This window comes from Schistocerca nitens, chromosome 4, assembly GCF_023898315.1.
Source record: "Schistocerca nitens isolate TAMUIC-IGC-003100 chromosome 4, iqSchNite1.1, whole genome shotgun sequence".
In the NCBI taxonomy this organism is placed as follows: domain Eukaryota; kingdom Metazoa; phylum Arthropoda; class Insecta; order Orthoptera; family Acrididae; genus Schistocerca; species Schistocerca nitens.
The window spans coordinates 883,767,772-883,783,169 of record NC_064617.1 but is presented as its reverse complement, the minus strand read 5'-3'; the positions used below and the strand labels follow the sequence as shown (position 1 = coordinate 883,783,169).

Below are 15,398 nucleotides of genomic sequence, written 5' to 3'. Positions count from 1 at the left end.
GCTGATTCTGCATTAAGTCCTGATGTGGCTGATATCATCAGTTCCTTCTCTTTCCTTTCCTTTCCCCCTGTCCACCATAAGTTTACACGAAAGCTATTTTATTTCCTGACAGTTAAAAAGATATAAGCTTGTTGAAAATTAACACTCAATGAAATATATACAGTTCTGATGAGCAGTGTACATCAGATACTTAACTTCTTGTCATTTCATGTCCTGAAATTCTTCATAAGTACAGGATTTGGATGTACATCCATTTATCATGTTAAGTAAATGACATAAAGGATATACCTATGTGCATTTTACAACATTTTACTAGTCAGAGTGACATATCTGGTCAAAAGTGAACTATGAGCTCTCCAACTTAAAATTAAAAAAATGCTCATCAAGTTAATTTTACATACAGACAGAAATGTTACAATCACCATTACTTGTTTCTTACAAACAAATCATCCAGAAAACAATGTTGTCACTTGAATTTACATCAAATATGCAGAGTGAACTATGATCTTAGCAATTTTGTTAATTACACAGTAACAAAATTAAGCACAGTGTTGCTACCATGTTTTTGATATACATTTTATAAGAACTTTTGGCCAGTATTAACAGTAATTCTGTCTTTTACACAGAAAGTATGTTTTGGAAGTTTGTTTACATGTATTGGGTTTCATTATTTTGCAAAATGTCATAATTATTTGAATATTAACAAGTTTTGTTACATGCATTAGTTACAATAATGATAGTTTCCATGTTTCCCAAACATTACTTTATGTTTTTGGCTGACAAAATGAAAACCCACAGAATGGTATGACACAGTTTCATTATATAATAATTAAAACAGAATACTACAAATTTATGACAATTTCAGATGTTCCTACAAATTGACCGAATTCTGTATAATCATTTACATATTACATCGTTTACAAGGCAGAGATTATGGGTTCTGACATTATAATTATCTTGTTAATCTGTGCAATGACTTGCCGTCAGTCAGCTGAGAGCTTTGGTACTAATCTGTTCAACATGCTTTCCGAACAGGTCTGTTACATTTAAAGGTATATTACTGGGATATGAGCCCTCGGGCAATGTGTCAGGAGCAAGGGTTGGAGCAGGGATGGTCAGGGATATTGCAAAGATTCAGCTGGTGGCAGAATACCACTGTGGGCAGGGTGGAAAGGATAGTGGGTAGAATATTCCATATTTCAGGCCATGGCAAGAGATAGTTGAACCCCTGGAGGAAAATGTGATTTATTTGGTCCAGTCCTAGAATCCATTTACATTGGCTGTCCGCTCTCTTTGACACAAATCCACCCACCAACCTGCATCCTACATTATCATCTCCTAATTTATTTTTCTCTTTGATCTCATTGTGTTTTCATGCCAACTTTAGTTCATTTTTTACCTTTCTCTATTGGCCATACTTCCTCAGGTTTCATCTTTTCCCCTCATCACCATCTGTCCCATCCTTTTTGTGGACTTTTCTCATGTATTTTTATGTATTTTGACAAGTTTTTTGCGATGTATTTTGTCATAATTTACTTATTTTTATGCATTTTTATCCTCCACCATGGGTCCTTACTCCTTCCATCTGTGTCAGTACAAAAGAGTTTCCTTGTCATTAGCCAGAACCTTGTCTCTCATACTATTTCTGCATTGTTGCCTAGCTCATGGCATGCTTCCAAAATGGCCTTACCATCAAATTACCCATCACCAGTTGCAGCCCCTCTTCTACAATGACCTCTTTTCTCTCCAAATTCCACAAGTCCATAGCCCTTATGAACCTAGTCCTGCAAAACCATGTAAATCAGACCCAAACCTCCTTGCAATACCTCCTCTCCATCAGTAAAATTCTCCTGCTCTGCAATCACAAATTCCTGTATCCCACCTCTCAGATAAAAAGACTTTCCCTCCAGGAACTAGAGCAACATGCACAATGCGACCTCAAAAAACTCTCCAACCTGTTCACTTCCTACTCCTGCCTTGGAGTACCACTATTCGCTGCCTCTACAACAGCTGCCAAATCTCCCCCACATCTCCTCATAGCCAACAAAATTTGCCTCGCAGTCTTACTCCATTTACAACACCCTCAGAAACTCCCTCCCACCATCATGCAGAATCGATCCTAAAGAGACCTGAAACAGAATCATGACTCTTTCTTCCAAAAGCCATAGTCCCATAGAAGTATCACTCCTTCCCAAAGGTCTTACCTTTTATGTTACTCCCAAATTCAATCATGCTGGAATTGTTAAGGATCTTCTCTCCTTCTCCTGGTCCCTACAGTGGAAACACTTTTTCACCACAAATGTTACCAATCAGACTCAATTCAAAGCCAATGCTGAATCCTTCCTGACTCAGTTCACTCCTCCGTCGAAACATGATCCACCCCCACTGTCTCCAAATCACCCTCTGTTAACATTCCAGAATTTCTTGACCTCAGATGCTGCCTCATCATCTTTTCCAACTTTCCATCCACAGAAAGAACAGCAATTCACCACCTATAATCTGATCCCAACCTTATAGTCCTACCTGCCAAACAAAGGTTCCACCACTGTGGTTCTGAACTGCAGAAGTTGTCTGGCAGGAGGACTCTATCAGCTGTCAGATTTTCTCACCCGCAAACTGTCAGTTTCATCCACCTGCAAACCCTGCCCAAGTGACCCCATTCCAGAACAGAAATCCAACAGGATCTCCAGTCTCTCCTCAAATAAAGCTTAGGCCTGGTCCAGAACCTCTCCCTTGAGTCTCTCTTTCTCCCTCTCCTCATCCCTACCACTCCCTGCACTCCTGTCTTCTACGTGCTTACTAAAGTCCATAAATCCAACCACCCAGGATGCCCCATTGTGGCTGGTTACTGTGTCCCACTGAGAGACTCTCTGCTTTCATGAACCAATGTCTTCAGCCTGTTACATGTAATCTACCTTCTTATATGGAAGACACCACCAATTTTCTCTATCAACTCTCCACAGTTCCTGTTCCTTTACCACACAGTGCTCTGCTTACCACTATTGATGCCATGCTCTGCTCACCACTATTGATGCCAAGCTCGCTGTACACTAACAACCCTTATGCCCCTGGCTTTGCCACTATTGAACACTACATTTCCCAGTGCTGACTGACTCCAAGCCTACTACGTCCTTCCTGATCATCATGAAAAGTCCATGGCACCACATGACACCATCCTATGCAACCCTATTCATCGGCCATCTAGAGGAATCCTTCCTAACCATTCAGAATCTCAAACTCCTCACCTGGTTCAGATTCATTAATGACATCTTTATGATCTGGACCGAGGATGGTGGCACCCTGTCCACATTCCTCCTGGCCCTGAACACTTTCTTCCCCATCCCTTTAACCTAGTCCTCCTTAACCCAACAAGCCAGACTCCTCAATGTTGACCTCCACCTCAAAGATGGCTACATCAGTATCTCTATCCATGTAAAACCTATGAAACACCAGCAATATGTCCACTTCAACAGCTACCATCCATTCCATACCAAGATGTATCTTCCAATCTTCCATATAGCTTAGCCATCCATGGCCAATGCATCTGTAGTGATGAGCACTCCCTTGCTAAATATACAAAAGGGGTTTACTGAGTCCTTCACAGACTGAAATTTTGCCAATCTGACCTGGTACAGAAACAGATCTCACATGCCTCATTTCTCCAGTCACCCAACACTTCCCAGAATCCCAATGTTGAGCCACAAAGGGGCACTCCCTTGTGACTCAGTACCACCCAGAACTGGAGTAACAATCACATTCTCCTCCAGGGTTTCGACTACCTGTTACCATGCCACGAAGTGGGGAATATCCCACCCACTATATTTCTCCTCTCCCACAGTAGTATTCTGCCGCCTACTGAAGCTATGCAATATGCTTGTGATCCCCTACTTCCCCCCTGCTCCCGATACCTAATGGCTCACATCACAGCAGTTGACTGAGATGCAAGACTTCTCCAATACAACCTCCCACCACCACCTACTCCAGTTTGGTAACAGGCATCTCCTGTCCTATTAAAGGCAGGACCACTTGTGAAAGCAGTCATGTGACTATCTAAGCTGCAACCACACTGGTGCTTTCTGTGTGGGTATGAAAACCAACAAACTGCCTGTCCACATAAATGGCCAACAGACTGAGGCCAAGAGATGGATGGACCACCCAGTTGCTGAAGATGCAGCCCAACACAATGTGCTTCACTTCAGTAACTGCTTCACAGCATTCACCATCTGTATCTTTCCTACCAACACCAGCTTTTCTGAACTGTGCTGGTATGAACCCTTCTTGAAATATATCCTACATTCCCATAGCCCCACTGGCAACCTTTGCTAGTCCCTGTCCATCATTTATGTCTTCCCTTCCCTACTCCCACTCTAGCAGCACTGCAAAGCCTTCTGTTCCACCAGTGTAACAACCAGTCTTCCCCCCTTCGTCTACTTCTCTCCTTTACTGTTTCCCTTCTATTCCTGCCGTCCAAACCTCCCATCTGCACCCAACATACCTGCCCTGTCCTCAGCACATCCCTGCACACTTCCTAAAGCAGCACTGCACCTATCCCCATCCCTACCATGCTACCCCTCCCCATTCCTGGCCCAGTGCTGCCCCTCCCAATTCCTGGCCCAGCGTCCAACTTAACCTCACCACATTGCAGCCTCAGCTGCCACAGGCAGCAGTTGTGTGTGTGTAACTTGTACTTGTGTGAATGTATGCGTGCTCTGTGGCTGAAAGCTCAGATGTATAGTGGTATTTTTAGTGTACCTATCCGCAAGTCAGCATATCCTCTATGTGTTGAATAGCAATCTGTCCTTTCCATAATATTGTCATTATTCCATACTAGATTTCCCAATTTTAAAATAGATTTAATTTTGTTTAAAACCATATTTACTAGAAATTATGCTAATTAACTGGGTGTATATGCGCCAGGACAACTGGGAAATCTGTGACAAATGCGGGAATTTTTTAGAATTCTAGGAATTTGCGTTATTTTAGTTTTCAGTTAAATTTTTGTAATTTTCACAGGTAAAAGTGACACTACAACAAAGAATTTCATTTTAGTCCACTTCTGCAAAATAATACTGCAGCAATAAAACATAAATGCAGCAAAATAAAACTTAAGTTGCAAAGAAAATATGCTATTTAAGCAACAAAACACAGAGCAGACACAAAAATCTACCTGCAGCAAAATGTACCAAAGGCTTTAGGACAAAGACTATGGAACACACTGTAACAACAAACTGCTTTTGATGAGTGTGATATCACAACTGTTCACATTTCTAACAGGTCATGGGAAAATATTTCAAATGGTGGTTTGAGAACTTTGAGAAGCATTACTTTCAAAGCAAAGTTCCTTTTACACAAGATGAATTAGGTTACATGTGAGAATGTGTGATGAATTTCTTAAATCATAGATCATTTAACTCTCATCCAAAAGTTAAAGCTTCGACGACCAACCATTCAGAAAAATGTTGGGCTCAGAAGACCAACTGTTTGTGACTTTTTTAACATTTTACTGACACATCTATGTTTTACATGTTTTAAGGGTAACAGAGGCTAAAAGAAAACAAGCTTCAAGGTTAGTTTTCATATTTATTTTAGTTCTTTCATAAATTACAAATAATGCGATAATGACAGTAAAATGTATAATTATCCTTAAAAAGCAGCGTGAGCTGAATTCTTGACCAATTTCATACATAATCAGTTTTTGTAGCAAATGTCAAAGTGTATTTAGCCAGGTAACTCATGAAAGCTTTGGTGCACATCAGTGAAATTTATGATCATACTTGTTACAAATATTCAGGTGCTGCACTTTAAGCGGTACTCTTAGGATTCTGCCTGACCACAAGCTCAGAAAAAAAGGAAAATCAGCAAAAAAATTTTGATGACAAATATTATATGTGAGAGCTTAGTTTTTCTTGTAGCCATACTGTATGATATTAATTTAAAGCGTTAATTTTTCCACTTTGTGTGTTCATGCTACTTAACAGTGATGTTGCTGTTGGCTGACTATGTCATGTGTACCAAGATTTGAATACTTTCTGTTACTGGCTGGTGAGATGACATGACAGGAGCTTTGACTGGCTGACAAAAGTGCATCACACAGTGCTATTTCGATTTCAGTGTTTTGGAAGTGGAAGCTACTGTGCTGTATATGGTAGAATTCATATTTATACTTCCGTAATATGAAAATATCCAGTGTACTTTTTGCCGTGCATCAAAGAACTTTCCAAAATCCATTGTTTTTTGCTGGGTTTTGTTTCCTACAGTGACAAGAAGTTATACACTGACATATAAAACCTTTACCATTTATAGGCTTGATAAGTTTTACAGCACCAAGGGAAAGTGTAGTGTCACTTAACACAGAAAAAAATGTACTTTCACCTTGTGTATAATGTATTTTCACCCAGAAAAAATGTATTTTCACCTAGGTAAAAGTGTATTTTTAACTGATAAAACTGGAAATTTTTTTTTTGTGTCCGTGTATGCACCCTGAGGAAATGTTCTACTAAAGTACATAATAGTTATAACATTTTGAACTAATAGATAGATCTCAGACTGATGACACCATACATTGTAGAGTCTGGGATACCAAATTTTCATTAACATAATTAAAGTATTGTTGAACTAATTATGAGGTAATTAACATTAAAATTCAGAAACAGCAGTATTTTCTATTGCAGAATTTCCCTCTAAGCTTGTTAGATTCCAGTTAGCCATTATAGCTTTGTCAGCCTAATTTTTGTGCACAAGGTGGCATATTTCATTAACTGTTTAAGTCATTAATTAAGATTTTTGCATAATTTATCACAATTTTCAATATGGCATTTGTACTCATAAGCAAGGTATTTCCAGTGCACGTGCATACAATGGTTCCATAAACTTCTCTAAGTTCCTAGGCCTCCACATTTTTCACAGAACAAATTTGTATTAATTGCATATAGTTCATCCTGAGTAGCAAAATCTAACCTATCAGTTTTTCAAATGATTATGTAGTTTCCAAAATTACCATTTTTTCATACACCAGGTTTTCAAAAATCAGGCAGACATTGTCGAAAATAGACTGTCCCAGTTGAGCAAATAAATGAGCAATAGCTATGTCAGATCTGCACCCAGTGTATCAGCATCCGTGAAAACTCAAGAATTTCGATGCCTGTGAACTTGCAAATTTTTTCTTTAATTCAAGTTTGTGAATATTTTGGCTGGATTATCATCAGAGGAAGTGGTGTTGAGCAGGGAGACTTTCATCAAGGACTGCTGCAGTGTACTTTCATCTGGTGCATTAATATAAGACAGTATGCGAGCAATGATGCATAGTGAACTCTGCGCCACACTTAATCAGCAGGTTTCAGTGATTTGTTAGATCTATCACTGGTTCTTGTACAGTGTTTCTAAAAAACTTTGCTGAGTAATCTACCACTGGATTTCTGTATGTTTATGAATGCCGGTGTGGTTTATATACTGTTTTCTGTACAAAATTAAGAAAGTGGCCATCATCCAACAATAGGGCTTTGTGGATGATAAATGTGTGAAAAAGTGAAACAAAAATTGTAGTACTGTGAACATTTTCGAGCAAACACCATCCTGTACTCATTAAACAGCCAGAGCAACAGAGCAGAGACAACATAAATCAGGTTGCTGGGTTTACACAGCTTATAAAAGATCATTGTAACAGAAAACAAAACCCAGGAAAGGAGGCTTGGTTTACCAGTTTTATTTGACTGGAAACTGGTTTCTTTTCTTGCAACAAATACAGTTAAAGATGAATGTTCTGGAAAGTTGTCAGAATTATAAGGTTTTTATGGGCCTCTCTAAGTATTCTATATGCCATGTTCTTTTTGTTTATTTTGTGCTGAATAAATATTTTAGGTATATTAGTGCAGACAGTTATTCCCTATGCCAACAGAGAATGAAAAAAAAATTAAAAATAAACTTCTATCTCTATGCATTGCGGCTAGAATTTTTTCTTTTCTATTTAGCAATTTTTTCATTATAGGGTAAAAAATTTTGCTCACTATCAAAAAAACTGTTATGAGCTATATTAATATTTGCAAATGAGAATAATATGATCCTATGAAATTTGATGAGGAATGTTTTTATTTTTAGGTGATACTTTCCACATTCGAGACTCAGTTATGGGTCTGACTTTTCTTGCTGCAGGAGCCTGTTTTCCAGAAGTAGTGACCACCGTCATCATGGTTCGTAAAGGTTAGTGTGTGAAATAATGTCACAGTTCTCTATTAGGCTCATTATGAAGCACAAAGCATACAGCACTGTGTGAGGAAGATGGAGATTGTTTCTCCCCCAACGGTCTGCTCAACATGGCACTTTTTGTACTAGGCACAGCCTGATTCCTTCACTCTCTGCATTCATTCAAAGAGCAATTAAGAAAAGAAATTTACAAATATTATTTGTCTCAGAAGACTAGCTGGGAGAACAGCATACATGACAACCATGTCAAGTTATTCCCTTGGTGCTCTATATTGCTTCAGATGAATGTTAGAATAGATTTTTCAACAAAGTCAGCTGATTTTCTCCATCATCATCTTGTAAAAGTGACGCTTCTCTCTGACATCAACAGAACCATAAAAGAGAACTTTCTTTCCTTCCTCTTTGATATACACAGTAATCACTTGCCATATTTTCTAAACACTAGTCCTTGAACTACCACACCCAAGTCTGATAGTGGACATGCAGCTTGCATCTGTTGTGTTATTTGACCAGTTGTCTTAATACAAAGAGAGAAGGAATTAAAAAGTTGATTAATTCACACACAAGAATAAGAAAAAAATCTTTATTAGCTGCTCAGTATTTGTTATACAATGGGCGTCGTTAATAAGTTCAATTACAATATAAAGATGGTTATATTCTCATAACAATGTATACATAAATCATATGAATGTTAGTGTAGTACAATAGCAAACATTTGGAATTCTATATAGTGTTAATCTGACAATAAAAAAGAAAACATTATACAAATTTATATTAAGCAGGGAGTATTCATGTTGATGACTCTATGTCATTATCATATACATGTTGATAACACTATGTCATTATCCTAAGATATTGATACAAATATAGATCACTCGAAATAGGTCCATGCCTTTATGTTAGATATTGTTTTTTCCAAATTTAGGTCCTACTACGGGCATAGGTGCCTTTCTCTATGTTAAAACAGCAAATCTGCAATATTACAATCTTCATATTCATCAGCTGAGTAAAATGCTTTACCTTTGAGCCATTTGACCCAATGTTGTCTAAAATTTATTTTTAGATACTGTTTGTACAATTTTAGAGAGCATATTAAACAGTTCGAGGCCTTCATATTTATAACTATCATGTATCTTGGACAATCTAGAGTATGGCAGATCAATTCTGTGGTTTTGTCTTGTATTAAGGGTGTGGACAGATGACCTAACGGGATATTGAGCTATGTTTTCTTTTACATGTAATAAGCAATAATAGATGTACAAACAAGGAACTGCCATGATGTTAAGTTTTTTAAATGTTCCCTGCATGTATCCCTAGGAGATAAATCCCCTATACATTGAAGAGCTTTTTCTTACCATCTAAAAATTGATACTGAATTGCGAGAATTTCCCCAGAGCAGAATACCATATGAAATATGGGGGTGGATATAAGCAAAATATGAATGCATCAGTAAGGTTTGGCTGACATTATTCCTAAGCTTATAAAGTAGGAACATAGCACGTGCAAGTTTTGAACAGACGTGTGTGATATGTTTATCGCAGCTAAGTTTCTGGTCAATCATCATTCCTAACAGTTTAACAGACTTATTTTCTTTGTTTGATACCTTCAAATTAAAGAATATTTCCTCCGTTTTTATTTCATTTATGTATAGGGAGTTTGCACTAAACCAATGAACCGATTTTTCAAATATTGTATTATTTTTTCTCATACAGATTCAAGAGTCTGTCCTGAATTGATAAAAGTTGTATTGTCTGCATAGAGGACCGTTTTACAGGGTAAATACTGTGGCATATCATTAACATAAACTACAAACAGAAAGGGCCCAAGTATGGAGCCCTGTGGCACACCTCTTTTTATTGTTTGTGGGTTTGACAGCTGCCCATTTACACTAACAAGTTGTACTCTGTTGCTTAAGTAGGATTCTAATAATTTCAGGGTGTCCTCTTCCTTGCCATAGTGTCTTAATGTCATGATTAAAGTACTATGAGATACAGTGTCAAATGCTTTATTCAGGTCTAGGAGAGTAGCACAAGAGATTAATTTGTTTTCAAAGCCATCATATATATCACTAACAATATTTTCAATCGCTTTAACTGTGGATAGTTTAGACCTGAATCCACACTGTGAGTTTGTAATGCACCTATTTCTCCGGGGGACAAATATTAATTATTATCAGTTGTTGTTGTTGTTGTCTTCAGTCCTGAGACTGGTTTGATGCAGCTCTCCATGCTACTATATCCTGTGCAAGCTTCTTCATCTCCCAGTACCTACTGCAACCTACATCCTTCTGAATCTGCTTAGTGTATTCATCTCTTGGTCTCCCTCTACGATTTTTACCCTCCACGCTGCCCTCCAATACTAAATTGGTGATCCCTTGATGCCTCAGAACATGTCCTACCAACCGATCCCTTCTTCTGGTCAAGTTGTGCCACAAACTTCTCTTCTCCCCAATCCTATTCAATACTTCCTCATTAGTTATGTGATCTACCCATCTAATCGTCAGCATTCTTCTGTAGCAACACATTTCAAAAGCTTCTATTCTCTTCTTGTCCAAACTATTTATCATCCATGTTTCACTTCCATACATGGCTACACTCCATACAAATACTTTCAGAAATGACTTCCTGACACTTAAATCTATACTCGATGTTAACAAATTTCTCTTCTTCAGAAACGCTTTCCTTGCCGTTGCCATTCTACATTTTATATCCTCTCTACTTCGACCATCATCAGTTACTTTGCTCCCTAAATAGCAAAACTCCTTTACTACTTTAAGTGTCTCATTTCCTAATCTAATACCCTCAGCATCACCCGACTTAATTCGACTACATTCCAATATCCTCGTTCTGCTTTTGTTGATGTTCATCTTATATCCTTCTTTCAAGACACTATCCATTCCTTTCAACTGCTCTTCCAAGTCCTTTGCTGTCTCTAACAGAATTACAATGTCATCGGCGAACCTCAAAGTTTTTATTTATTCTCCATGGATTTTAATACCTACTCCAATTTTTTCTTTTGTTTCCTTTACTGCTTGCTCAATACAATATTGAATAACATCGGGGAGACGCTACAACCCTGTCTCACTCCCTTCCCAACCACTGCTTCCCTTTCATACCCCTCGACTCTTATAACTGCCATCTGGTTTCTGTACAAATTGTAAGTAGCCTTTCGCTCCCTGTATTTTACCCCTGACACCTTTAGAATTTGAAAGAGAGTATTCCAGTCAACATTGTCAAAAGCTTTCTCTAAGTCTACAAATGCTAGAAATGTAGGTTTGCCTTTCCTTAATCTTTCTTCTAAGATAAGTCGTAAGGTCAATATTGCCTCACGTGTTCCAGTATTTCTACAGAATCCAAACTGATCTTCCCCGAGGTCGGCTTCTACTAGTTTTTCCATTCGTCTGTAAAGAATACGTGTTAGTATTTTGCAGCTGTGGCTTATTAAACTGATTGTTCGTTCAGTAATTTTCACATCTGTCAACACCTGCTTTCTTTCGGATTGGAATTATTATATTCTTCTTGAAGTCTGAGGGTATTTCGCCTGTCTCATACATCTTGCTCACCAGATGGTAGAGTTTTGTCATGACTGGCTCTCCCAAGGCCGTCAGTAGTTCCAATGGAATGTTGTCTACTCCGGGGGCCTTGTTTCGACTCAGCTCTTTCAGTGATCTGTCAAACTCTTCATGCAGTATCATATCTCCCATTTCATCTTCATCTACATCCTCTTCCATTTCCATAATATTGTCCTCAAGTACATCGCCCTTTTATAGACCCTCTATATACTCCTTCCACCTTTCTGCTTTCCTTTCTTTGCTTAGAACTGGGTTTCCATCTGAGCTCTTGATGTTCATACAAGTGGTTCTCTTATCTCCAAAGGTCTCTTTAATTTTCCTATCTTACCCCTAGTGAGATAAGCCTCTACATCCTTACATTTGTCCTCTAGCCATCCCTGCTTAGCCATTTTGCACTTCCTGTCGATCTCATTTTTGAGACGTTTGTATTCCTTTTTGCCTGCTTCATTTACTGCATTTTTATATTTTCTCCTTTCATCAATTAAATTCAATATTTCTTCTGATATCCAAGGATTTCTACTAGCCCTCGTCTTTTTACCTACTTGATCCTCTGCTGCTTTCACTACTTCATCCCTCAAAGCTACCCATTCTTCTTCTACTGCATTTCTTTCCCCCATTCCTGTCAATTGTTCCCTTATGCGCTCCCTGAAACTCTGTACAACCTCTGGTTCTTTCAGTTTATCCAGGTCCCATCTCCTTAAACTCCCACCTTTTTGCAGTTTCTTCAGTTTTAATCTACAGTTCATAACCAATAGATTGTGGTCAGAGTCCACATCTGCCCCTGGAAATGTCTTACAATTTAAAACCTGGTTCCTAAATCTCTGTCTTACCATTATATAATCTATCTGATACCTTTCAGTATCTCCAGGGTTCTTCCATGTATACAACCTTCTTTCATGTAGTTGTAGTATATTAAATTACAAATTATCATTTTAAACCTGTGTGGTCTCCCTGGTGTGCCTAGTCGACCACAAGTCCCCGTCACACTGTTCACTCTAACAACGGAGTACATGCGGGGTTGAAGACATGGAGAAAGAAAGGTATCATCACAATTTGAATTTAGAGTAATATATCTTTCATACCTTTATTGGTTGTTCTTGCATGCTCGTGGTCCAGTGATGAATCTTGCCATCCACTGTTTATTAAATCAATTTGAGGTCCAGGGTCTGTATTCTGCTGCATAAGAACTGACACATATTTAAACTTCCAACTTTTATTTTATAAATGCTGATCGCGACAATATTCAATAATTTTCTATGTAACAGCTTTTCCAATACATCATTTCGTTCCTTCTATCCTTGACCTTCTCAAAGCAAGCGTATTACAAGATGTCTCAACACCAACTGCCCATTGTCTCTACACCTGCCAACAATCGGCTCCTGTTCACAGAGCTTACAAACTGTGCAGTACTGCCAACCTTGGTAGTACATCGATATTTTACACATCGCACGAATACATATATGAAAAACATAGTATGAAAAATGAAAAGTGTTTATAATATAGTTCTGTGGCAATACACCTCATGATTGTCCTCATACACTCCTGGAAATGGAAAAAAGAACACATTGACACCGGTGTGTCAGACCCACCATACTTGCTCCGGACACTGCGAGAGGGCTGTACAAGCAATGATCACACGAACGGCACAGCGGACACACCAGGAACCGCGGTGTTGGCCGTCGAATGGCGCTAGCTGCGCAGCATTTGTGCACCGCCGCCGTCAGTGTCAGCCAGTTTGCCGTGGCATACGGAGATCCATCGCAGTCTTTAACACTGGTAGCATGCCGCGACAGCGTGGACGTGAACCGTATGTGCAGTTGACGGACTTTGAGCGAGGGCGTATAGTGGGCATGTGGGAGGCCGGGTGGACGTACCGCCGAATTGCTCAACACGTGGGGCGTGAGGTCTCCACAGTACATCGATGTTGTCGCCAGTGGTCGGCGGAAGGTGCACGTGCCCGTCGACCTGGGACCGGACCGCAGCGACGCACGGATGCACGCCAAGACCGTAGGATCCTACGCAGTGCCGTAGGGGACCGCACCGCCACTTCCCAGCAAATTAGGGACACTGTTGCTCTTGGGGTATCGGCGAGGACCATTTGCAACCATCTCCATGAAACTGGGCTACGGTCCCGCACACCGTTAGGCCATCTTCCGCTCACGCCCCAACATCGTGCAGCCCGCCTTCAGTGGTGTCGCGACAGGCGTGAATGGAGGGACGAATGGAGACGTGTTGTCTTCAGCTATGAGAGTCGCTTCTGCCTTGGTGCCAATGATGGTCGTATGCGTGTTTGGCGCCGTGCAGGTGAGCGTCACAATCAGGACTGCATATGACCGAGGCACACAGGGCCAACACCCGGCATCATGGTGTGGGGAGCGATCTCCTACACTGGCCGTACACCACTGGTGATCGTCGAGGGGACACTGAATAGTGCACAGTACATCCAAACCGTCATCGAACCCATCGTTCTACCATTCCTAGACCGGCAAGGGAACTTGCTGTTCCAACAGGACAATGCACGTCCGCATGTATCCCGTGCCACCCAACGTGCTCTAGAAGGTGTAAGTCAACTACCCTGGCCAGCAAGATCTCCGGATCTGTCCCCCATTGAGCATGTTTGGGACTGGATGAAGCGTCGTCTCACGCGGTCTGCACGTCCAGCACGAACGCTGATCCAACTGAGGCGCCAGGTGGAAATGGCATGGCAAGCCGTTCCACAGGACTACATCCAGCATCTCTACGATCGTCTCCATGGGAGAATAGCAGCCTGCATTGCTGCGAAAGGTGGATATACACTGTACTAGTGCCGACATTGTGCATGCTCTGTTGCCTGTGTCTATGTGCCTGTGGTTCTGTCAGTGTGATCATGTGATGTATCTGACCCCAGGAATGTGTCAATAAAGTTTCCCCTTCCTGGGACAATGAATTCACGGTGTTCTTATTTCAATTTCCAGGAGTGTATTAACAATTTTGTAACGAAATAATAATATTTCAGTCTATTTTCATGTAGTTAAAGTTCACTTGCTCCTTCAAGTTCATTGACGGCACAGCACACCTCGCCAGCCGGTGGTATCGGTAGTTTCAGTAGTCCGTTACATTACAAGTTACTTAATAGGTTATTCCTCTCAAAATAGTGATTCATTTGTTGGTGAACACAGTCTTCAATTATTTTAGATATTATTGGGATTAATGAGATAGGGTGATAGTTACTTGGATTTGATTTATCTCCTTTCTTAAATATGGGAATAGTTACTGCTATTTTCGAACAGTTGGGGAAAATCCCTTGCTGTAATATACGGTTAATGAGAGTGGCTAGAGGGGACAGAATATCACTTGATATCTTCTTTATGACAAACTTTGACAGACCATAGAAGTCCTCTGCGCTGGAACTACTTAGTTTGTCTGTTGTTTTGCAAACATCATTTACAGTTACTGCCCAGCAGAATTTATGAACTACATTCTTATTTAAACCTAAAAGAGTTTTATCATCAAGCATGGCTTGGGGGGGGGGGAGACAAATCTTGTTGTAAACTGAAGTTAACAAAGCCTGAATTTAAGTTATCTGGGGCTATGGGTATAGCTAGTTGAGTTGTTGGTCTATTTATTTCACCTTTAATTACTTCCCAGG

The 15,398-nt window shown here is 39.8% G+C and overlaps 1 protein-coding gene across 2 annotated transcripts in view; it reads left to right on the top strand.

The window, feature by feature from the left end:
- The window catches only part of LOC126253409 (sodium/potassium/calcium exchanger 4-like), a 118,106-nt gene that overhangs the window by 91,769 nt on the left and 10,939 nt on the right, over positions 1-15,398 (top strand). For both annotated transcript variants that reach the window (XM_049954718.1, XM_049954717.1), the window contains one exon: positions 8,095-8,196. In XM_049954718.1, the coding sequence (XP_049810675.1) occupies positions 8,095-8,196 (102 nt within the window). The remainder of the gene's footprint in view (positions 1-8,094; positions 8,197-15,398) is intronic.